General features: G+C 38.1%; 2 protein-coding genes across 3 annotated transcripts; one reads left to right on the forward strand and one right to left on the reverse strand.

The window, feature by feature from the left end:
• The first annotated feature begins 10,870 nt into the window (after window positions 1-10,870).
• On the forward strand, window positions 10,871-14,587 carry LOC116118135 (vacuolar protein sorting-associated protein 20 homolog 1-like). Its single transcript, XM_031404103.1, has 6 exons — window positions 10,871-11,149; window positions 12,062-12,214; window positions 12,429-12,581; window positions 13,305-13,388; window positions 14,050-14,209; window positions 14,320-14,587. Exons 1-6 carry the CDS (start codon window positions 11,048-11,050, stop codon window positions 14,343-14,345), a joined length of 678 nt encoding a protein of 225 aa, XP_031259963.1. The 5' UTR covers window positions 10,871-11,047; the 3' UTR covers window positions 14,346-14,587.
• A 154-nt stretch (window positions 14,588-14,741) lies between these two features.
• Window positions 14,742-19,295, reverse strand: LOC116118145 (farnesylcysteine lyase). Of its 2 annotated transcripts, XM_031404120.1 has the most exons (5): window positions 18,577-19,295; window positions 16,180-16,539; window positions 15,839-16,014; window positions 15,197-15,257; window positions 14,742-15,059 (listed from the first exon to the last, which is right to left on the reverse strand). In XM_031404120.1, the coding sequence occupies exons 1-5, from the start codon at window positions 19,255-19,257 to the stop codon at window positions 15,018-15,020; spliced, it is 1,320 nt and encodes a 439-aa protein (XP_031259980.1). In that variant the 5' UTR covers window positions 19,258-19,295; the 3' UTR covers window positions 14,742-15,017. The 2 variants fall into 2 exon arrangements, with proteins under 2 accessions (XP_031259980.1, XP_031259979.1); XM_031404119.1 differs by having other exon boundaries at window positions 14,742-15,257.
• Between the last annotated feature and the right edge of the window lie 7,012 nt (window positions 19,296-26,307).

A 26,307-nucleotide genomic window follows, 5' to 3' on the forward strand; every position in this document is an offset into this window, starting at 1 on the left:
GCAATCATAGATCTGGGCAGATTCATTCTGCCTTGGCCAAGATCACTTAAGCGATGAAGAGTGTTTTATGAAAATCGCTTAAGCGATACAAATGGATAGCTTAAGCGATTTTCGATCTGGGCATCTACAGCGAGCTAGATCGCTTAAGCGATTTCCAATCGCTTAAGCGACCAGGAGTAAAAGCAAAGAATCGCTTAAGCAATACAGACGGATCTCTTAACCGACTGTGTAAATATAGAGGATCGCTTAAGTGTTCCTATGTATTCGGATCCTATGTATTCGGATATTATTTATTGTATTTCAGAGCATCGGTTTAGCGATTAACGCTATGCTAAACATATAGGGTTTACAATTCGTTCAGTGGACTATGACCGTTATTATATTTATATTAAACATATAGTTCTTTTACGTCAGTATGAAACATATAAAGTGTTGAATGTTTATGTCTATGCTAAACATATAGGGTTTACAATTCGTTCAGTGGACTATGACCGTTATTATATTTATATTAAACATATAGTTCTTTTACAAATGTATGAAACATATAAGGTGTAGAATGTTTACGTCTATGCTAAATATATAGGGTTTACGATTCGTTCAGTGGACTATGACCGTTATTATATTTATATTAAACATATAGTTCTTTTACAAATGTATGAAATATATAAGGTGTTGAATGTTTACGTCTATGCTAAACATATAAGGTTTACGATTCTTCTTTGTTCAGAACATAAAGGGTGTGTTTGGTTGAATATTCCTATAAATATTATAAATTCTATTCCCATAATATTTCTTTGTTTAATTATTTAGGAAATATTAGTATTTTTTTTAATAAATTTTAGACCTATCAGCTGAATTAATTTCATTAATACCGCCTAAAAAAGTTTAAAAAGTAACAAAAACACCCCCACCCACCCAACTTCCCGGATTCCGGCACCATCGACAGCTACAAACAATCGACAATGGTCGGTAATTCATAGATGTGACATTTTTCGGCCAGATCCACTGTGGATCTGGCCGAAAAGGGCCATATCGGACCGTCATCGACTTTCAAAAGAAATGGTTGACGTTGACAGTCAATGACGGCCAAATCTTGGGCATCGTTGACCGAAAACGATAGCCATATATTTGGCCATTGCAGACGGCTAGAAGTTGCCTTTTCCGTCTGTCGACGGCCAGATCTGGCCGTGATCTGGCCTTTTCCGGCCACATCTGTGGTCGATCTAGCCGAAAAAGGCCATATCGAAGCCCTATCAGCCTGATCTGACCACTATGCGTCGTAACGCCCTTTCCCGGTAGGATTTCGGGGGTGGTGGCCGGAATCTAGGAAATTGGGTTGGTGGGGGTGTATTTGTTAAATTTTTAAATCTTTCGTTGGTTGATTAAGCGATTATACTAAAAGGAACTTTGTTTACACAAGGTCGCTTAAGTGATCGTAGATATCGCCTAAGCGATTCTTTTCTTTTTCACTTGGTCGATTACGCGATCGCGGATCGCTTAACCGATCATGTGATTGGCAGAATCAAATCTGTCCAGGTGCATGATCACTTAAGCGATCCGAGATATCGCTTAAGCAATTCTTGTCTTTTTTTCTTAGTCGATTAAGCGATCGTGCACGTGAGCAGAATCATCTGCCCAGGTGCACGATCGCTTAAGTGATCCGTGATATCGCTTAAGTGATCCTGTTTGAAAAATCCTTTGTCGCTTAAGCGATATACTTAGTCGCTTAAGCGATCATGGACAATATATACTTTTCCTACTTTTTTCCTGAATTTTGACAAACTAAAATTACCAACACGTATTAATTCCATACTTTCTTCTCAATTTGACAACCTAATTTCAAACTAAAATCACCAACAAATATTTAGGCCATGTAACAAGAAATATAAAGAGAAAATGTAAATGCCTGGCCATCCCAAGCTTCGAATTAAGAAAATGGTCTTGAAACTGTTTTCATTTTTTTTTTAATTTAGAGAAGATGACGTGGCATACACGTAAAGGGTTAAAATGAAAATATTAAAACATATGTGGGGCCGAATCAGAAATAATAAAAGTTTTTAAAATTTGAATTCTCAAAACAAGCCCCACTAACTATTCACCTCGGTTAATCGAAATTCATAGGGCAAAAAGCGATTTCTTGAACCAAAGGGAGACAGTGCGATTTCGATCGAACCCGCAAATTTTCACACCATATTCAATCGTAAACTCAATTTTAAACCCTAAATGGAATATAGTCGCGATTTTCGGCGATAAGTCACGATTTTCGATCAATTTCTTGAACCCTAAAATCGATTTCTTGAACCCTAAACAATCTGCGCAATTTTCGGCAATACAGCCCACATTTCTGATCCAAAATACAAATTTTCACACCAAATTCAATCCAAAACCATGGCTGACACTCCAATGACAAGGAAACCCAACGCCACTTTGAATCCTAGATTCTAGTGGTGCAAGCAGTTCAATGGCTACTCGGTGGATCATCCGATCAGTGAAGGTGGTGACAGGCAGAGGAGACATCGGCGGCACAGAACAGAAGGAGAGAATCGGCAAACGGTTCTGAAGAGGAAGTCAGGCGAGAATTCAGGCCAAGAAGAGGATTCGGTAAGAATTCAGGGCATGAGGAGGATCTGGCGAGAACTCAGGCCAGGAGGAGTCTTCCAAGGATTCAGGCGACGAGGAGGAGGCGGCGAGAATGAGCAGGCTGCGAAGAAAGGGTACGTTAGAACTGTCGCTTAAGCGATCATTTGTATCGCTTAAGTGATTAACCTCTATTACTCCATCTGCCTAGTATAAAATCGCTTAAGCGATCCTTTATATCGCTTAAGCAATTGATTAAGTTGACTCTTGGTCGCTTAAGCAATTTCAGATGGCTTAAGCAATCTTTTCGAGGCAGAATCATAGATATAAGATCGCTTAAGCGACGTTTGTGTCGCTTAAGAGATTCTTTCAGTTTACTCTTGGTCGCTTAAGCAATTTCAAATCGCAAGCGATCTGAATCGATCGCTTAAGCGACCACAGTGGTAATTTTTTGTTGCTGATATTTTGTTTAGCTCTTTTGGTTTATTTTGTTGCTGACATTTTGTTATACCATTGTGGAGATTGTGCGGACCGTAAACTATACAGACTACGAGTGGACCATAAGCGATAAGGTGCCCTACTTCCCTGCAAGGTGACGGTCAGGTCAAGTTGGGAAGTTTTTGACAGAATACATGACATTTTAGATAGAATTATGCATGATAAAAGAGATTTTAGTCGCACTTATTTCGGTCAGTTTAGGACTTGGAACATTGGAAAAAGGCATTTTAGGGGTAGGGAGTGCATTACATGTTGCTGCACTCAGTAAGATGAATAAAAAAATAAGAAATGTGGTTTGTGGTGGGAGCCACTAGTTTTGGCATGATGGAAATGCCTGGGACGGACTTAGGATGTGGGGAAGTGGCCAAAGAAGGAAGGCAGTAAAGAATAGTCAGGGAGCCAAACAGTTTTATAATGAGGTTTGCAGGGGATAAGTCTATTACAGCATAGGTATTAGAGAATAGGCTAGAAACAATGAATTTACTGATACACTTTACATTCGATCTTATTGGCTGGTGACTCAAAAAAAGCTGTTGAGAAAGATTGTGTTGTTTGCAAGCAACTTGAAGTTCTTTAATTTTTATCCATGGGGACTGAATCATATGAGCGAACCATCAACAGCCTAAAAAAAGTAGACATGGCGTTAAAGCAGTCCCAATGGAGGGGAAGGAAACCAAGCACGTACAATTTGGTGGCTTCCCATGGGCAATCAGTAAATATTAATAGATTTTTGTTATATTTTTGTAACATATGTGTTTGAATTATGATATGGACTGTTTTTTTTTTTTTTAAAATGTAGGCTTGGATGTACGAGGTCATCCCGTCTTCGCTAAGGGGGGGGGGGGGGGGGGGGGGGAACAGTTTGGATGTGCAACAGCAATTTCCTAGGATGTGCAGTGGATGTCAGAGGTACACCCATTCGAATTACGAGCAAATAGACGTTGATATTCAAGCGGCTGGGGTAAGATTAAAGGACAGCTTTTGAATATGTGTTGCTTTAAAATATCGCTTCAATCTGATTGATTTTCTTTCTTATTACAGGGAGTCGTCCATCCCTTTCTCACCGCTACTGGGGCTGAAGCAGAAAGGCTATGTCAAATCTTTCAAAGCACTGGAGGATGCAAGCGATGAATGGATAGACCACCTGATGCGGGACCTAAAAGGGTCACGCATGTGATGGCAGTTGCGGGGCCACTGCTTCACAACATGGTTGATACCGAGGAGGATGAAGCTTCAATCGGCCTAAGGTCCGAGGAGGGGAGAAGAAGAGGGAGGAAGAAGTTGTATGCCTCAGCAACCGGTATAACAAGTACCGCTTTGCCGAGACATCGACATGGGAGAATGAGGTTGCTAACCTATTACAACAGTCGTTTATGCAAGGTTGACAAGATGGAAGAGTGCATGAAATGGTGGAGGAGAAAGTGGATAAGCTGGGAGAGAAAGTTGGTATAGTGGAGGAGGAGTCGGTACAATGGAGGAGGAAGTTGGTGGAGAATTAAAGGTGGTTGAAGTGCAAACTGGCTTGAAAAGAGAGAGCCGGAATAGCAAGTTTGTGAAATCGCCTCACATGGTAGTGACACAGGTAAAGAAGAAGAAATTAAGAAAACAATGGAGGAAGAACCAGAAATAGAGGAGGTTGTGGAGGAAGTGGGGTGGTGAAATGGAGGAGGGCGAGGTGGGAGGCGAAGGAAGTGGGATGTAAAAATGGAGGAAGCGAGAGGAGGTGGGCAAGGGAAATTGTACTCAAAGTCGATTGTATAGGCCAATAGAGGAAAAGAAAAAACTCTTCTATGCCTATTACAATGGATCAGGAAGTAATGGCCATATAAAGTGTAAGACATGGGATTATCCCTGGGAATGGTTTTGGAAGTTGACGATGGGTACGTGGCTTGAAGAAGGTGAGTTATTTTTGCTTAATTTTCCTTATTTTGCCTATGTTTTCCATACTTCTTGTGTTTTTATTTGATATAGCACATCGATGAGATATTAGCACTAATGAGGCGCTAGACAGACTACTGATGTGATCTATGTATCCGACGTGTGTCATCACTGATATGGCGTTTGGCCAAAGGCTTGTTTCGGTATATCCCAATTTAATTAAAAATGTTATTGCTTGTGGTGAACAAAAGGACCGAAGCGAAAAAAAATTGGCCCCAGTACAGTTGGACTGCATCCCTGATGATTTTCATTTTAATGACGAATTATGCAGTATATACGGGGGGATAGCCCAAAATGGCCACAGTTGGGCTTTGTTAAAAGAGTGTACTGCATCATCCTCGTCAAAGAGATACAGGATAGCAGTCGTTGCGTATCTCGAGGAGGGGTTGCTGAAGATCCTTGACTGCAACCCCACTATTTGTCGAGACAACACAATTGGAGATCGAGTTGGAGCCACTGTCCACGTTTTTCCGCGGCTGTGCTGTGACAGCGGGATGTTTGGGCACTTGGGTGATCAAGTACTAACCGGAAAGTGGCCAATTAAACGCTTTATTGGCCCAATAATAAGAGTCAAGGTAACTTTTGTATAAAACTAACTTATATAATATAATGTTCTATAAGTTATTCTAATATTAATGTCTTCTTCCATTGTAGTACTGAATGTGGGGATATGCCCTAAAATTATTGAGTTGTTGAATGACGAAACAATGAGAGATTGTCAGGAGGGCTGGGCTGTTAACTGCTTCCATGGGAGATGGATCCGTTTTGAGTGAGCAGAACCCAATAAAAGGTATGAAAGTTGGATTGATTTTGTAGTTTAGTGATGGTGTGTTGATGTGATACTTGGGTTGTGGTGCTGATGCTGCAGGTGTCATGCTATATGGAGCTTACCGAAAGACACGGACTGAGTGAAATCTCACCTACCCACACTGTAACTTATTTACGTGTTTTTTTTTTTTTTTTATTTACAAAAGTGACATGTCTGCAGGTTCCTGGCAAACAATGAGAGGAAACTTCTCAAACAAAGGCTGGTTGGAAGAGGAGAGGAGGCATCTGCAATAAAGGTGCTGGGAAGGCATGGTACAAAACAATGACTCAGAGAGTTTCTGGCAAACAGAATCGAAAACTTCTCAAAGGCTGGTTGGCAGAAGGAGGCATCTGCAATAAAGGGATGTGCAAAGGTGTTAGTGACATTAAACTCTGGCATCAAAAAGAAATAAGAAGAGTGTATAGGAAATTCTTGTGTGTGGCTCTTCTTGCGCAGTGAGGAAATTTTTGTAAAGAATTGGATCTGACATTGTGGAGATAATTTTTTTGTCCATATAAGATATCTCATTAGCAGGTTGAATTTACTATGTATGGTGTGATCATTTGCTTCACCCAAGTCGGATAATGGTTTTTTAGCGTTTTATTTCATTTTGTGTATCACTACAACGTGTGATGTACGTGGTGATTATTTGATTCACCACAGTTGGGGTTAATGGTTAGCTTGTCCATATATTTCGATATTTGCCGCATCCCAAGCCTATTTTTATTTTCTATTTCGCAACATCCAATTACTGTAAACAACCACAAATGTTAGAAGTGCCACAATGTTCATAATTTCTCAAAATAAAATAAATGACAAAATTCCAAGAAGCACAAAGCAAAACCCAGTTCAATTAACAAAACCCTTATCAATGCACGGCTTACAATTTAATAGAAATATCAAACAAACTACAATCCTCAAAAATCCCAGTTCAAAACTACAAGCAGACAACAAATTACACAAAAGGGTATTCATAAAGAGCCTCACCAGAGCGACCTGAACCTTCTGAGTCTCTTGAGTCAAAGGAGGTTCAGCTTTGTGAGCATCCTTAATCAGCCTCTTCCATGAAACAATTGTGGTCTCACCGGGCCTCAGCTCAATGGTAAACCTCTGCCGAGTCGAAACCGGACAAGAATCGAACTTCGAAGTAGAAGAAGAACTGTTATCAACCTCCATGAATTAATTAATTACAATGACAAAAGAGGGGTTCAGCCATAAGCCAAAAAGCTGTGATCTTTGGGGTTTAAAGGGAGAAAGGGAAAAAGGGTATTGAGAAGAAGGACGGGATGGTGAAATGGTGAGAGAATTGAAGGAAAGAAGAACAAATAGGGGTGTAATTGTAAAAATTGAAAGGCATTCAAGGGTTTGTAGATTAGATTTAGATAGATTTTGAGTTCGCTTCAAAATTCGTGAGGGACATGTCATCAATAGTTGAATTTGACACTTCGCTAACCCGTAATTTATTTTTATTTTTCTTCCACATATAATGGATTTTAAAAGCAAGTAATATATACAATTTTATAAAAAATTTAAAAAATTGCATAAAATTATTTAATTTTTAAAAAATTATATTAAATAACTTTTTTTTGGTGAGCAGTGAAAATCCACCATTTATAAAAGTTCGTCAAAAAATTGCCCATTTATAAAAGTTGTTCAAAAAATAATTCTGTTTCAAAACTTCAACATGATTATACCAAATTACCTCTTGAAACAAAAAAAAAAAACTATATCGACAAAAACCTACCAGTTTCTATCGGTTCACCAATATAGATGTTTAACATTAACGGGATGTTATCAGTCATTTTGGGTTTTTAAGTTAACAAGATATTTTCATTTAATAAGTGGAGTAAACAACTTTTTCACACTCAAATAATAGCTTAATGACACTTTCTCACTCACGGACTTTTAAAATACCACTTATTACCTAAATTTATATTCCATTTCTGATTTTGACATCGTTACGACCCTACACCACCAACATTCTCTTTCTTGACCATCACTCACCAAAACCCCTCAAAACCTACTCCTACCCACCCCGCCAATCGCTAGCCGTCGAGCGATTAGGGTTGTATAGCCGCCCCTCCCAAGTCAAATTCTGATCAATCTCAACAACTAAAATCTAACCTCCCACCACTAAAAGATTCACCGGTCTCCCCTCTTCAAAAGCCCCAACAGCCTGGACTTAGTTTGCTCTCTGTTCGCCGTCGAAATCTAACTTTGGGTAGTAAAATGGTATTTAAAAAGTCCGTGGGTGGAAAAATGTCATTTAGCCATTATTTGGGTGGGAAAAAGTCATTAACTCTTAATAAGTGTTTTGAAATTTTGGAATAGAGCTATTCTTTGACATATTTTCATATTAATTTTCAATTGAGTCCCAAAAAAGGGTTATTTAATATAATTTTTTTAAGAATTTGGATTAGCATAATTGTTATTCTTATCAAAAAAGGAAAAAGAGGAATCATTTTAACTTTGGGCATCTAAAAATGAAAAAGATGAATGAATTTATTAACCTTCAAAAGGAAAAAGTAAAATGTAAGGAGAGTATTAACTTTAGATAGTGTGAGTTTTTTCAAAATGAGTACAATTTTAAGGATGAAAATTTGATTTGTATCATATACGAAAATCTTCTTGACTCAGTAAGACATTGTGTTCTTATTTTGACTCTCTGAGCATTGCTACCAATGACTCTTGATTAAATGTAGACTTAGATGACAAAGAAAATCTAAATGGATTTTTAAAAAAATATATATCAGAGAGAGAAAAAGTCAGATTGGATGAAAAACATTGAAGAATTCAAGAAAATTTAGTTTGTAAAAGCATAAGTCTTGGTTAGAAAAGTCATTTACTTGTGAAAGCTCTAAATAATTTATTTTGAGTTTTTAAGATTTGGTTCAAATGTCACTTTTCAAACTCTAGGGGTTAAATTAATTTTCCAAGTTTTATATATTTTCAGTTTAACCCATCCGGTGAACCGATGGAGATTGCGCACCAGGATTTTATTTTCAATTTTGGGCTAAACTAACATATTTTAAAGTTGGTGGGTTGACAATTTCTACCAAGGTTTAAATCTTTGCATTTTAACCCATTTGATCGACTAGATTATCTTTTGGATTTGGACAGAAGCAGTTCTAAAACTGCTTTATCAATCTAGTCAACTGGATTTCAAATCCAATCAACCAAATTTGGTTAAGCGGTTGTAATGGCTAGTGTTACATCATAATTTGATCGACCAAATTGCAAAACGGTCATCGAATTCTTCGATTTTCAAGTGCAATTTTTGGCGTAACGACTATAGTTTTTAACTTTTCTATGTAAACTCATTTAATCCCATTCCAAAACAACTCTGTACACTCTAAAATTTCATTTCTTTCAAAGCAAAAGCAACCAAATAATCTTTTAGAGATTTCACTTGCAAATTTCATAGTCTAACTCTAACATAAAGTCTTGCTACACATTAACTTGCTTTCTTGTAGATTGGTTTGAATTGAGTGAAAAGACTTGTATAGCTACTCTGTGAGAGAGTTATTCTTCAATCCATTTTCAAGTTGTAAAAGAATGAAGTTCACTCTTGAGTTTCTAAGCATTTATGGTGAGATAAAGTGACTCCTAGAGAGTGTCAAGTTCCAATAACACCTTGTAAGCTATTTGTAAATTGAAAGACTGTTTGACAACCAATAAATTGTGGACTACTTAAAGCTATTCCACCTTGTAAGTTCACCCTCTTCTTAAGCATTTTCTTCATTCAATTTTTTCTACTAAAATGAGATATTCATATTTCATAAAATTTGAATTTTACACATAAATCATCTAATATAATATAAGTACCCAAATTTGGTAGGTAATTTATTAAGCATATTACGTGGAATACTTAAAGAAGTTATTTTTATATTATATTTTTCTAAAGTAATCAGAGAATCTTATGTTAATTGGAAGATCATATTAAAAAGGATGAAATGATATTATATGGCATTAAGGATATAATTATTCCTTGATTTGATCTAAATCTCTTAAAGAAATGATATCCCTCACTTGTCTATTATATTGAATTCTTAACTTGCCCTACTTCCTTTCTTGAAAAGAAGACATTTGAATAAAACTTTGTCTTTATAGACAAATTAATGTGACATTTTAATTGATATTTTATTTGGTTAACATTTTATTTTATACTAAGTTACCTTGTATGAAATTTTTTCTCCATAATAATGAACACCTTTTTTGAGTAATGATACTACCGATTTATGATATTGATTTTAGGCCTGAACCTTGAAGCGTGGTTTTTATGACTTTATTTCTATTTTAAAAAATATATCCATTGATAAATCATATATAAGACTTTTACGACCAACATCTCTTGTTATAAATATTGATAACATGCTCTTATTTTAATAATAATAATAATAATGAAATAATACATCCCAAAACGTCGAAGTAATCATTATAAGTGTTGACTCAAAAAGTATACATGTTTGATATACCCCAAAAATGTCAAGCAAATAAAACTAAAGATGGGAAAATGGACAAAGCATGAATGAAGATGTTATTGTAAGGTGCATAGCCTTATATTTTAAAGCTTAGAAATGATTTGTCATTGTTGAAAGCTCGCACATAAAATATAGGTTTCGTTAATGTTTTAATTGGCATCGATAAACCCAAAGTTTTGCTTCTCTCATAAGCTCTTTTTTAGCATATTAATATATCCAAACATCTTCACATTGGATTTTATAAATATTACTTATAATTTCTTATATTAGAACCTTTTTTTTTTGTAAATTTAAAACTAAAATGCCCTTACACAATTCACTAACCCAACAGTTATCTTCACAAAAGCTCTAGTTTCATATGATTACACCCAAACCCAATAATCTCCAATTCCATGAACTTTACCTAACATATATCCTTAGCAACCTAGGGGACGTCAATACACTTCTGCAAAACATCAGGGGCGATGACGTAATAATTTCAATACTTATGTCACTAGGGACTTAGTAATACAAAATTAAAACCTTTGGGGACCTTTTAATTGTTTAACCGGTCAATAAAAATCTCCAGGACCCGCTGGCGCACACGCCCTCTCGCTGGCGATCGACTCTTTGTGGACTCTTGATGATCAAAACGACCAAAGAATAAGAACGATATGATATGAGGGAGCTCTGTAATCTAGGGTTTCCTCCACAAGTATTATCGTTTTGTTAATATTTTATTTTGCAGAAAATTCAATAAAAAAACATGGGAAATATATTTGTGAAGAAGCCTAAGATCACCGATGTGGATCGAGCCATTCTCTCCCTCAAAACCCAGCGACGCAAGCTTGCTCAATACCAACAACAGGTCTCTTTTTTTAATGCCCAGTTGCTAATTTCACGTAATTACTCTTCTAAGTATTGTAAATTATGAAATCAAAGCATCGGAGATTGGCCATCTAGTTGGATTATTCACGTTTTTTAAAGAAATTTTATCATAGTGTGTTTATAATTATATAATTTAATCAAATCTGTTTTGAGTTAAAAAGTAAATATTTAGGGAGATTATTTGGTGATCAGAAGAGACGAAATATCCGTTTTGTTTGTGTCAATGTTAATGATGAGAAGTACGAAATTGTTATCCCTTTCCTGGAAAATAGATATATAAATGGAAAAAACTAGCTATCTTGGCTTAGGGTTTATGAATTTCGCGCGTTTAGTGATGTGTAGTGCGAGGCTGTTGCAAAGGGGTTAGAGGAATTTTATAAAGCAATAGAGCTTGATATGGTTGTTTTTGACGGCAAGAATTGAAAGAAAATTGTATTTTTTTTTTAGCTGTGTGTTTGTGTTTGGCTTACCTTCATAGAGTCCAGTGATCCTCTCTCTTGTTTGGCTTGTTTAATTTATACTTATTGCGTTTAGTTTTTGCTGTATGTTCTTCACATGTTTCAGTCCCACACATTCAATTTTAGGCTGGAAAGTTTTGCAAAATTTTATTTTTCCCATTATACTTTACCTTTTAAATTTTCAGTCACTGAAAGCAATTTTGAAACTAGTGATTCTTAAATTTCAAAGAATTGACGAATGTGTTTTTTTTTTTTTTTTTCTTTTTTTCTTTTTAATATTTGATTTCTGGAACCTTTTCAAAGATAACAACTTTCTTGGGCTTATAATTGAATCTGTATCCTCTTTAAAGGAAGCTTCTTGAAGAAACGTCCATGTAGTGACTCAATTTTGTATTTCTTTTACTGGTATTTCCTTTCTGTTGAACTCTTTCCAGCTTGATACTGTCATTGAAGCAGAAAAACAAGCTGCTAGAGACTTGATTCGTCAAAAGAGAAAGGATAGGGCATTGTTAGCATTGAAGAAGAAGAAAACGCAAGAAGAATTGCTGAAGCAAGTTGATGCCTGGCTCATTAATGTCGAACAACAAGTAATTGTTCTTTATCCAAGCTGAAGTTTATTTCCCTTTTATGTTCGTTTGATATTGTTTTGATTAAAGTGAAGAATCGGAATGAGATTCACTCATCCATTTGATGGCCTCTACTTTGGTGTTGAATTGTTAGCTTTGTTGAGCTAGATTATTTTTTCATTTTTCCTTTTACTTTTTTTAAGATAAAAGATATAAATGCTTATGTTTTGTTCAGTTGGCAGATATTGAACTAGCAAGCAAGCAGAAAGCTGTATTTGACAGTTTGAAGGCAGGTACCAATGCTATTAAGGCTATACAAAGTGAGATAAACATGGACGATGTTCAGAAGTTAATGGATGATACCGAAGAAGCTAAGGCTTATCAAGATGTAAGCCTGACTGTCACTTTTATTTTCTTTATGTTTCTTTTGAGATAATTTTTATTTTATTTTGCTTCATCTCTCTGTATATTTCAGTTTCAAATCCAATATATATGTATAAATATGTATCTGCCCTTAAAAGTCCTTCAGAAATGAGTGTTTTTTTCCTTATAAATGGTCTGGTTTGCTTATGTTAAAAGATATGACTACCATCTTTGCATTAATTAGGGATTCCCCCCACCCTCTCTCTCCCCTGTGTGTGTAGGAGAAAGGGAGAAGAGGATAGAGAAAGAGAGTTGTCTAATACAATCCTCTATCAGTACCATCTAAGATGATGTGTTTTCGCTGTCTATAAGCTACTTATCATATTATCAGATGGTTGCTTGTGGCCAAACTTATTTTACAAGCTTGAGCAGTCAAACCTAAGTAATACACTAGAAAACTATTATGAGTGTTAAAAGTAATACAGTTTTGTATGTCATAGTTGTGTGCTGTGTATCACAAGAAAACTATTGTCAGTGTCGTGGCTTGTGTGTGGTTTACTTTTTTGGTACTGGATGGAGCAGTTTGCAAATTTACTGTGCATGTGACCAGCATAAAACCTCAGAAGATTTAGGAATTTGCTTACTTTTCTATAACAACAACAATGGTTTTTACTATTGTTTTTGCTTTTTCCTTTATTGTTTTATTAATTTCTGAAGTCTAAGTATCATATCTGTTGTGATCCTATAGGAAATTAATGCGATATTGGGTGAGAAATTGTCAGCGGAAGATGAAGAGGATATTTTGGCCGAATTTGAGAACTTGGAAACTCAGGTATGTGTATATATTTTGTTTGAACAACTGGCTTCAATCTTCATGTATTCTCCTGCATATTCTTCCTTCAAGTTAATTGCCGATATTTCTGTACACAATTATATCAAACTTTGTCATAACTAATATTATAGTATATACTCAAACTACTTGCTATTTATTTGTGAGTCCCTTTCTTGTTCGCATTCTTCTGTGATTTCTTTTTCTATAATCTTCTTGTAGAGGAGAGGCTACTGATACACAGAATATGGTTTTTCTTTATCTTATTGGGGCTTACCAAATTGTATTATTTTCAGGACAAAAATAAGCTCAACTGTTCCTTTGTATCCCATCTTTCTCCATGATCCAAGTGAATTTTTATTTTAGATGCTTCAATGAAGCAGGCATGGAACTTTGAATTTTATGTAAAATAAACAGGAAGATTTTATTTCAGATAATAATTAGTTTAGAATGGGTCACACTAAATTGGTCTTGCTTGGTTAATTTCTTCTTGTACAGTTTTAAGCATGGTGTTTCCACTAAAGCATAACTTTTGTTTTCTTTTGACATTTTTGACTAAAATTTGCATTTTTATCTTACATTTTTGGAAGTTTACATATTTCTTAGCATTTAGCCCTTCATATATATCCTTTTAATTATACCTATATTGAACTTCTTCTTTCAGATGACCGTTGAAGATATGCCAGAAGTACCTACTAAAGGACTATCTGAAGAACAAGAGCATCTGGATCTGCCTGATGTGCCAACGAAAGCTCCAGTTGCTTCCAATGTGGTTGCGGACGATGCTGAAATAGCTTCAGCTGAAGTGTCCACGAAGAAGAAAGGTATGTCTGTCTCTCTCTTGCTTCCGCATTTGCTGTCCACACACACACACTCACACTGACAAACACTAAGGCTTTACCGACTTCCAATGCCTGGTATTGTTCATATGCAGTATTAACAGAACCACTGCCCGCGTAGTTGAATGAACTTCCAAACGAACTTCTAAACGAAATTGCAACATAGAGTCTTGTGAAGCTGCTAAGCATTTTTGATACACCATTTGTTGGTGGCCTTTGTCAATGCATGTACTAATTCATTTGGTTTGTTTTTGTGTACATTTTGGTTTGGTTTAGCTTTCACAATTATTCTCCAAATAAGATTTGTACAAATCTGTATAATATTTTAATTTATATTGAGGCGTTACACAGCCTTTATATTCACACTTCTTTTTTCTTTTGTTATGTTTTTGGATATTGAAAGAGGGCAAACAAACGATAGAATATTGGAAGCTTTGGGAGAAACAAATCTAATGTTGAGACCTGTTGAGTGTTGATAGCTGATACAAGGCTACCTTCTAACATGACAACAGTAACGAAACCAAAACACCCTCATAATTATAATTTGTTAAATAAAATATTTTAGACATAATGATGTCAAAAATTATCACAAACAACCCTAACACTTTTGTTCCTTTCAAACGGCAACTAACATGATATGCCCACAGAATAGTCAAGGGCCAAATTGTTTTTAAGTATGCAAATACTGTTTCCTTTCTTCACGTTTGATTTCCATTATACAACATTTTATACATCCATATTGATTCATTGATCAATATATATGAATCACAAATCAACGTGCAGTTCTTCACCATCAAAGCTGAAGCTCTTCAAGTTTGATGAGCACAATGATTCGCTGCCAAAAAATCTTGACACAATGAGCCGTGCAATGTTCTCAGCTGCAACAGCACTTGTCTCCATGGTGCTAGCAGCATTCTCAAAAGCATTAACATAGTACAAATGTTGACCATCCAAAATGAACGGTGCAAATACCTCAGGAGCTGTGTAATGTGGGTAGGCACCCCAGTCTATGCGAATTGTCTCCCTCCTTGCACTAACATTGTCAAAATTAACAAAGAATCAAAATAGAATCGTCAATGGGTTTTTGCACCAGTTTGATTGACTTTAAGGGCTTTTCCATCAGGCACTGGCTGAAGGCAACTAAGGAGTGAAGCAGGATTGGCTAGTATACAGTTCAATTGTTAAACAACCAAGTTAATTTACAAACAAAGCCAACCAAAATATAACCAGGAAAGAAAAACATCTATCACCAGCTTATTTAATTTAGCATTTTGCAATATATATATATATATATATATATACACTGACCCCCCTACAAAAGGGCAACATCAACATTGATAAGATCAACCATTTTAACCAAGTGTTCTTATTGTCTACCTCATTTTGCATCTCTGTTAATTCCCTAAGATAATGGACAGAATGTTGATAAGGTATCAACAAGTGACTGCTACTCCTGCTCAAATTACTAATTAGCATTACTAATTAGCTACCATGATAAATAAACTATGTTAAGTAACAAAATAATACTTCAATGTGGCATTATGATACTCTTTTTTCCGAATCAAATGAATGACAATTACTGGCTACTAACTACTGACTAGTTGAAAATATTACCTGAAGATGTCATCTAACAATGAATCTGCCATTGGTTTACGAGAGAATATCTTGTAACTGATGTCTTTTTCACCATGTCGCTTCAGAATTGAAATGCTCGTCAATGGAAGGTCAGGATCCTCTATTGTGCCCACCAGATCTGGAATTTTTGAAACATCATCCAGGCCAAAATATACCTTGCGAAGTGCGAACAGCAAATAGAAAGTAATTAATTTCCAGAAAAAGGAAAAAAGATAAATTAAGAAAAGACAATAAAATTGGGGGTCTGAGTTTGAAACAGAACACTGAGCAAATTTTTTGTAGTTAAATCATATAAGAACATGCATTTAAAGGTAACTTACAGGATTCAAAATGCCTCTCACAAAAGTGGCATGTGTGTGCTGTAGTTTCCTCTCCGGGATTAAAATTGGAGGGCTGAAACGTAGATTCAACTCATCCAGTGGTGTGGCGACCGCAGTTACCTCACAAGTGTAACTGTTTCCTTTAGTGGAGTTAAGCTCATAGTAACCTCCAAGGTACGAGATAGATTCTATTTCTTCATGGAGGTGCAGTGCAACATCTGAACGGTTAATTAGCCCAGCTGCCATCTGCCAGTTTCCCCCTTCAACAGCCCATAATCCTCCGCCAGATCCTGCCAAGGAAACAGCACCAGCAAGTCCACTGATGTCGATACTTTGACCATAATTGATTCGTGTGATGACCTACATATGGCAATGGAATTTTAGTTGTGACAGATTTGTAAACGATCAACTGTTGCACCAAGTCTCATACACATTCAAATGCAAATATTACAAAGATTCAACCACTGTCAACACTGCTCTTAGAGTTTCTGCTTTCTAGACATGCATGCACAGTATTATATATAGACTAGAGGTTAACAACCCAAGAGATTCAACTAACTGAATAAGCTAATACCAATGATTAGATAGTTATAAAGACACAAAATAAGAATGCATGATGACTGGATGTAATTCTTTGATTCAAATACAATAATGGGCTACATGGCGGGGTTCTCCTTTACCATAATCAACAAAGCTATAATTCCAATTACCCTGTTATTTCCCATACACAATTGACTGAGGGAAAAAAGATGGCTAAATTTTTTTAAAAGCAGTTACAAGTTGAATTTTCTTCCTTACGTTGTTACACACAACTGCCTGTCCTTGGTTGCTTCATTAAACTACATATAAAAGGAGTTAACTTTTAATTCTATGTCCAACTTCAACATCCAATTCCTCCCTCAAATCTTCTCCCCCTAAGTTGCAAACGGTATACAAATAAGGCACTAATTTCAGCAAAAATCAATTATTCTTCGTCTGAATTTGAACCTTCATACTCTCAACTATAATTCTACTATTTTTTAGAGGTCCTTTAAGATCTCCCACACCACATTTGCATCAACTTTCAACTTGAGATTAATGGCTCGTTTTTTAGAAGAGAAAAGATTTAATTAACAAAGGATTTCTTTCACAGTCCTAGAAGTATTCTTGTTTTGTAAATATTTTTTTCAGGAAGTTTTATTCTAGAAATTGGTTTCCTTGTAGCTATCCTTATAGGTTTTTTATCACGGGAAGATTTATTCTAGAAAATAATACAGATTGTATAAGTAATGTTCTTACTAAGAGAAACAAATCCTTGCACCTACAAAGAGTAATACTATATATACAACATTATATGGCAAAATATGATTGATTGATTTTAAATTAAAATTAAACTTTCACCCAATCATCTTTTGCCACATAATATTGTATGAGAAATGTTGTATAAGAATGTTGTATGTCTAGTATTATTCCACCTACAAATAGGAGTCACAAGAAGAGTGTGTGAAAACCTCACCTCAAGAATTGTGGTGTAAACCTCACTATTGTGAGATTGGGTATGTTTACATACTAAGAAGAGAGTGTATGTTCCACATAAAAAATAAGTGTAATATTCACAAATAGAGGGGAATACAAGAGTGCATAAATCTTACATTTAGAAAGGGTGTGACAATGTGCTAGATTGTCTAGAGTGGCAATATATTATGTTGTCTAGATATGTATAGACACAAGATGTGATACACAAAGGGGTGCGCTCCTACAAAAGAAGTGTGAGAAACCACAAGGCGTTGTTATCCAAGACACGGAACGTAGTGAAAGAGAAAGAGAGCTAAAGAGTACAGGAATAGCTCAAAAAAATAAGCACAGTTTCTCTCACACAATTGAATTTGAATGTGTGAATTGCCAAATCTTGTAACAGAATTCAGAGCTTGGATTCAGGGTTATATTTGACTAACTTGAGCTATACACAGACTTATATAATTGAACTATTTACCTTAATGAATGAATTTCTTTATGGAGCTAAAGACCTTCTTTTGCCCAACCACTCTCAATGAAGGCGGAGCTGAACTTTCTTTTGCCCATCAACTAAATTTGGTGGGTGTATTTCTATGATAAGAAGTGCCATAAACAAATCCATTTTCAAACACAACAATTTTACTAAATTCATTTATGATTAACACCAATCTATTTCAAACAAATGCAACACAATTATACCAAAATAGAAAACCAAGAATCCTTTTCATTTCTGAAGCTAGACTTTCTTTTGCCCATCAAGTAAATTTTGTGTGGGATTCTGTGATGATTGGAGAAACTACTTTTCCAACACAACAACTTAAACTAAATTCATTCATAATCAACACCAATCCAATTCAAACAAATTGAACACAATAACCAAAATGGAAAACCAAGAAACCTTACAGTGACAAGCTCCTGAGTCAACAACCGAGTCAACCCAACATCACCCACTTCCTCCCTCAAACTTCTAGTAGTCAAATTATACAAACCAGCCCACTTCAGCATCTCATCCACACTCTCAAAAACCGGCCTCCTTTCCAAACTTTCATAATATTTCAAAAACCTGCCCACAGCACTATCCACAAAACTCTGCATCTTCAACAACGACCACCCATATCTCATAAATATATAAACAGAATTTGCAAAAGACACAATCTTTTGCACAAACGGGACCTTGGAGTCAACACTCAACGTCTTGAACACAAATTGCTCGCCGTCCCAAATCCCGAAAGAGTTGGATTCGTCGGAAGAGGATGGCTGTTTGATCTTTAAATTCAGAAGCTTTGTGAAATTTACAGCGTGGTAGTTCTTCGGGTGGAGGATTGAGGCGCCGGCTTCGAATGTGTGGTTGGAGATAGTGACGGTGCCCATCCGGCCTCCGACGACGCCGTTTCGCTCGAAGATGTGGATGTGAGGGGGGTGGGGAGTGGTGGGCGGAGAGTAACGGCGGAGGAAATGGGCGAGGGAGGAGCCGGCCATGCCGGCGCCGATGATGCATATGGTGGGTTGGGTTTGCAGAGAGAGTTGAGGTGTGAAGAGAAGAAGTAGAGTCAGAAGAGAGAGAATTTTTGTTTTCGAAAACATGCCGTACCGGTTGGTGCTATTGTTTCTGTTGAGTTTTGTTTTCTGCAACACTGGAATGTGTAAGTGGCAATAGATTCATAGAAGGGCATTTTTGGAATTTTTTCAAAATGCATTTCGTTGAATGTTATTTTATATATTTTATGTTTTTATTTTCTGATTTTTAAAAATATTAAAAATGATTGAAAAATAAATTTTCATTCACCGTACAAATCTGAAATCAGTGTTTAAAAGTGTGAAAATGAAAACGCGCTCATTATATTTTTCTATTTTTTGAATTAAAAATGAAAAATTTGTAACTGAACGCTTGGTACACAAATTACAAGACAAACTGAAAATTTTAAAAACAAATTCACAAAAGTTTAATATTATTTTCTTAGTTATTTAGTTTCCTTCATAGGATTATATTTCTTTATTTAGGGTTAATAAGTGTTGATTTTATTCGATAGTGTCTAATTTATTAGAATGAAAATTTTGATATACATTTTAATTTTAGATCTAAAAATATTTAAATATTCTAAGTAACTCATTTTCAAATATTAAAGTCTAAAGATATTACAAAACATATAACACCCTCTTGATATAGAAATCTACACCAACCAGCGAGATCCGATCGGCTTTGTTGGGATTGGAACTGATGTGTATGTGATTACAGGTAATCAACGATAAATGAATGACAATGCTGGAAAGTAAATAACAAAGAGAGCTTTTAAAGTGGTTCAGTGAAGTTAACTACTTACGTCCACTGTGTTTTGTGCATATGTTGTGAGAGCTTACAATGTAGTTGTAATCCAGAATTCGTATACCCCCACCCCCGCTTTATCGTTTTAGGGGGTTTATATACAAGATTTACATAAAGGAAATAACAAAATTAAAGGGATTACAAATGATTTGAATCACAATTCCAATATCCTTGCGATTGAGTGCTATGATCGCGCAACGATAACTGTTGATCCAATCATTCCCATAATATCCGGGATCTGAAGTAATTTAGGGATTGATTGATTAATTCCTAGGATTGTCTACGACTAGCTTGTGCTGAGTCGAGCTATGGCTCGACGAGCTTATGCTGGGTCGATCAATAATAGTTGCCGAGATCATTATGGGCCGAGCTATATCTTGGCGTTGGCCCAAGTTTGGTGGAAAAACCACACACAACATCTGCCCCCTAGTGTTCGATGCTTGTTTCGGGCTTCGAAGACTATCGCTCAGTCTGATGCCAAGCTTGGCTTCAATAGTGAGTCTCTGAGTGCATGCTCGATCGGGCTTCCACGACCAACCTTACGTCTGGTCGACGTTCTTCACACTTGGACATTATTACTTGTGCCACCTGTCAAAACTCAGAATATAAAAAGTCAGGGTATAAATGTAATTTTTGTGTGGTCATGTCGTATTATATGCAGCAGCCTTTGTCAGTTATGTTTCGCCGCGCATGAGCGATAACAGCTGTTCACGCGCAAAGTCAAGGCATCGTGCGATGACAGTTATCATTTTTGATGGTTCGTCGCACCTCGTGGATGGTCGACACGTGGCCACGTCCAAGGGTTGAGATCGCTCAACGAATGAAGGGCTAGGATCAGTTGTGTGTCAATGGTTGAGATTGAACTTCGCCCTTTCGTCTTCCATGCAAAAATCACTATAAAAGGTGGCGAATATTCAAAACAGCCACTCTGAAAGTTCCTCCACTTTCTTGCTTTTCTTTGCCGTTGCTCTTACATCGTCGCGGTGGTCTTTCTTACAAGTTCTCAGCGCTCTTCTTTATTCCGATAAGACTTTTTTGTTTTCCTTACTCATTTTTCCGACTTTTGTGCTAAAGGGTGGTTGCTGTAGTGGCCACATTGGATGTTTTAAGATTTTAGTAGGGTTTTGGGGTGTATTTCTGGCGATCTCGGGTTTTAAAGGGGTTTAATCGCGGTGGTCGCCGGTGTCTTGGGTAGGTCGTGTTACTTTGTTGTGTTGCGCGAGCTATTTTGGGTGCTTGAGATGGAAGCAAATGTGGAATGGTCGCCGAGTTGTTCAAGCTCTCTAACACATGTTTGCTTCTTTTTTCAAGTACCCAGAGTCGAGTTACAACCATGTCCTCGTCTAGTAGTCAAACAATAGATCGAATGTTCGATTCACCGGTTGGCTCGGTAGCACTAGAGAATGTGTCCCTTAGGATATCCAAAGAGTTTGTCGCCAGAAGCTCAGACCCCGACGCTGCGGGCTTGTCCAACCATGTTTCGATCCAATTGGCTCATTCCCCGCCATCTCCTGCTCATAGACTACAAAAAGAGCCACAATCCTTGATGACCCTCAGGGATCTTGAATGAATCAGGGTGACCTATGCGCTGCAGCTCAACCTGATGGCCCTAGGAGAACACTCTCGGAAGAACCCTCCAACTGAATGGGTGGCAATTTTTGAGACTCTCCTCAGGTGCAGGGTATCCATTCTCCCGCACCCTTTCATCGATAAAGTGTTGAGGCAATTCGACATCGCTCCTCTCCAACTGACGGCCAATTCTTACTTGATCATTACCGGGGTATACATCGCGTACATGATCGCTGAGCTAAGCGAGCCATCCATCAAAGAGTTTGTCCACTTGTACAGGCTCAAAAAGGGTCAAGAACAGACGTATTACCTTTCCAAGGTGAGGAAAGTATGTTTCAATAGGCTGGTTGATGTCCCAAAGAAGGTCCCACATTGGGACTCCCAATTCTTCTTTTATGAAGCCGGGACAAGTGGTGTCTTCGCTCCGGAAGCGAGTAAGACTTTGGTCGCTCGAGTATGCGAAGACAAGTTTCGAGATTTTCTTCATTATCTAACCAAATTACTTTCTATTATAGTTAACGTCGGGCAGAACTATCTCCCAGCGACGAGCTTGCAAAGGCTAAAGTGTTTCAGCGATCTTCCTGAAAATTCATGCAATGTCCACAAGCTTTTTACGGTTCCTCACCTAAAGGCATATGACTTTATAGGGACAAGGCCAAATTTTTAGCGCTTTTTGAAAAAAGGTATGTTGTTGCTTGCTCGCGTTTGATTTCCTGCGCAAATTATCGCTAACTCGTTTCCCTTTTTCCTTGCAGAAATATGGGCCGAAAAACCCAAAAGCCTTAAGAAGAAAACGACGGCCTCATAGGCTACCCAGAAGGGGCCGGCTACTCCGGTGATAAAATAGCTCGCAAATGTTGTTGGCACGAAGCGCACCAGAGGCGAGCTTGTGGAGGGCCCAAGCGCAAAGAAATTTGCGACCGCCTCTAAAGCGGTTGGTGAGAATAGCACCACCAGGCCCCTTGAGGGGCCAGCGAAGAAGACATCCAAGCCAACTATAGGCTTGGGAAAAGGTAAAGCACACGAGCAGCACGATGGCTAGGGGAAGACGAAGGTGATTGAGCCTTTGGGGGGCTCGAGCAAAGAGCAAAGAGGTCGCCACGCATGCTAACGGCCTTCAGAAAAGCGCAGTCAAGAAGAAGCCTGCCCCTGCGGGTGCGACAACTGCTCCAGGGGGGAGTAGACCTGGCTCGTCCAAGCCAAAGGATGGGGGACGGGTGAAGTGACCGAGGCTGAAGTCGACACTCTGATCGACCAACTCCCTGACCATATCAGTGTTGTGCAATGGCCGAGATTGTGTCACCCTGCAAACATTTGCGGCCGTTAGGGACTTGGCTCTCTCCCAGATATTAGCCTTAACCTGCAGCTATGTGGCTAAGGTACTGGTAGCTTGCTTCCTTTTTTCTTTTTCTTTTTTTAATGCTATTTTTGTTTCTTGCTCGCTTTTCACCTTTTCGTTTTTAGGTTGCCATGGCGAGCCGACTCTTGTACGAAGAATGTGGCCAAACCTTGGAGGGAACTCACAAGGGATAGATGCCGGCGGAGACAGTAAAGAAGGATGCCTTGGCGAGGGCCAAGGTTGCAGAGAAGGAGAGGGAGGCTAGGCAAGCCGAGCTTGAGCACCTTAAGGAGGAAGTTTACAGCCTTTGTGGTCAAGGAAAGGGAGTTCCTTGACAAACTTAAGGCAAGCGAGGTTACTCGGAGTAAGGATGAAGCTAAGGCAGCAGAGGCCGACTAGAGTTTGGCTCAACAGCGAGGAGCCAACAACAAGCTAAACTTTAAGCTTTCCTTAGCCTAGAAAGCAGCAGCAAGCTGGGAGGCCAAATTCAAGCAGGCTTTCCTCGACCTTACCCAGGAAACGGTAGGTTAACAAATTCCCAAAGCTAAGGTTGAGCAACTCAGGCTTAGAATTGAGGAGCTGAACGAAGCCATCACTACCCGATCCTAGGAGACGTCGATCTTCCTTGTGCAGAAATTATGGGAGGCTCATCCGTGGATCGACTTTTCTTTCCTTTTGCAAGCTTATCAGAAAGAGGTCGAAAGGATGAAGGTCGAGGCTTAAGGGATGACCTACGTGTACTCGGATGACTTCAGAAATGTCGACGAGGGCCAGAAAGAGGTCAAGGAGGCTGGACCCAAGTTAGAGGTCGAAGACCCAATTTCTCTGACCACATTCCTCCTGAGCGAGGTTCCCGAACACGAGGTTGAAGACAGACGCCCTGCTCTCACATCAACCTGAAGAATCTTAGTCTTTTTTTGTTTGTTTGTTTGTTTTTTTTTTTTTTTTTTTTTTATATTGCCTGAATGTAATTAAACTTTTAGTTAATGAAAGAACATTTTTCAACATTTCTCTTTCGAGCAATGATTGTTTCATTTCTGCAGAGTCATTTAATTCATCCTAATCGGACTTTAGAACCCGAATTTTGCTCCAAGTCATACGTAGTTCGCTTCTTTAGGAGCTTTTCAGATTTTTTGCAAAAAAATATTTATGCGACGTTTGGCATCGATTTCGGACTTGTCGTCCTTTTAGGGCTTTCGACACCGGCTTAAGGCCGATTTTTTCTAACATGCTTTTTCTTGGAATTTACCAAGTTTAACTTCGTCGACCTGGGATTTTCAATCCTGATTTATGTGAGGAAATCTGATGCGACAATAAACTTCAATTTTGGACTTTATTGTCCCTTTCGAGGTCTTTGGTTGCCGGCTTAGAGCCGATTTCCTTCGACGTGTTTTTTCATTGATCTTAAAACTTAAGTTTAACTTCGTCGATTTAGGATGTTTTACCCTCAAAAAGTTGGATTTTGGCGTGGCTTTTTCGAGCTAAGATGCCTTTCCTGGACTCTTGATTCCGAGTTTTCTTTTGAAATTCCATTGTTTCGGTCGCGATTTGTTGATCAGTAGTTAATTGTCGACGAACTAAAAAATGTAAATTATGAACAAAGCAAGTACTAAATAATATCTCTCTTGCCGTAAATAGCCGTACAACAAATGTAGTTCATAGAAATAAATAGAACCCGAGCTGCTTATTGGTAATACCTTTGTAAGTGTTCGACGTTCTAAGCTCGCATTATTGCTTCGCTGTTAAGGCATTCTAGGTGGAAAGATCCTGGTGCGAGCTTTTCAGAGATCTTGAAGGGACCTTCCCACCTAGGTCACAATGCCCCCAAGTTTGGGTTTTGGGTACCCTGCATGACCTTCCTGAGAACCAGATCGCCCACTTCAAAGTCTCTATTTTTTACTTTGGTAATGAAATATCACTTGGCCTACTGTTGATAAGAGGCAAGCCTTAACTGAGATTTGGCCCGATGTTCTTCGATCAAGTCTAAACTTAAGCGGAGTAGATCTTCGTTGGCTTCTTCTTCAAAGATTTCTCTTCGGAACGAACTGATTCCTACTTCGACTGGGATCATTGCTTCACATCCATAAGACAAAGAAAACGGGGTCTCACCCGTCGAGCTTCTAGTAGTCGTTCTATAAGACCATAGTGCTTCCGGCAGCTCGTCAACCCACCTCCCTTTAAGGTTGTTGAGCTTTTTCTTTATGGTGTGCTTGATTACTTTGCTCACAACCTCTACTTGTCCATTGGCTTGAGGTCAATAGACGGCTGTGAAACTCTTTTTGATGCCGAGCTACTAGTAGAAGGTCTTGAAATCTTCCCTGTCAAACTGCTTCCCATTATCAGCTATTATCGTGTGGGGAATTCCAAACCAACAAATGATGCTCTTATAGACAAAATCTTTCTGCCTATTTGACATTATCGTCGCCAATGGCTCGGCTTCCGCCCACTTGGTAAAGTAATCTACGACAACAACCACGAACTTAACACCCCCTTTTCCCTAAGACAAGGGGCTAATAAAGTCGATGCCCCAGATTACGAATGGCCAAGGGCTTGTCAGAGTGGTCAATTCTTGTGAGGGAGCTCATAGAATGTCTGCAAATCTCTGGCATCTGTCACATTTGCGGACGTAGTCTGCCACATCATCATAAATCGTTGGCCAATAGTGTCATTGGCGGAGCACCTTGTAAGCTAGAGATCTGCCTCTTGCGTGGTTTTCGCAAATGCCCTCATGTATCTCTCTTAGAACATAATTTGCATCTTTGTGGTCAATACATCGTAGTAATGGTACATTGAATCCTCGCTTGTACAGTCTATCGTTGACGAGCGTGTACTGAGCTACTTTTGTGCAGAGTGTTTTAGGTTCGGTTCTGTCCTCTGGCAGTTTGTCGTCCTTCAAGTAGGTGATGACTACATTCATCCAGCTATACCTTTGAGTTGTGGCCAACATTGGATCTTGTGAAACGGAGATGCTTGGTTTCGGGAGGAATTTAATCGGGATTGAATTGACCTTCTTATTGTTCATTACAGAGGATAGGCAAGCTAGTGCATCTGCCTGCGAGTTTCTCTCCCTTGGGATCTAGTGGATGGTAAAGGATCTAAATTTTCTGAGCTCAGTCTCCACTTTTTGGAGCTAGGATGCCATCATGTCTTCCTTTGCCTAGTATTCCCCGGTAACTTGATGGATCATGAGCTATGAGTCACTATAGATCTTGATGGACACTACCCCTATTTCCCTGGCAAGATGAAGACCTGCGAGCAATGTCTCATATTTAGCTTCGTTATTGGAGGCATTAAACCCGAATCTTACTGCGACTCTAATTGGATCTCCCTTCGGACTCTCGAGCAAGAGGCCCGCTTCTGCTCCCTACTCATTCGAGGAGCCATCTATATACAGAGTCCATAG

The sequence above is a fragment of the Pistacia vera genome, unplaced genomic scaffold (genome assembly GCF_008641045.1).
Source record: "Pistacia vera cultivar Batoury unplaced genomic scaffold, PisVer_v2 Contig838, whole genome shotgun sequence".
NCBI lineage: Eukaryota > Viridiplantae > Streptophyta > Magnoliopsida > Sapindales > Anacardiaceae > Pistacia > Pistacia vera.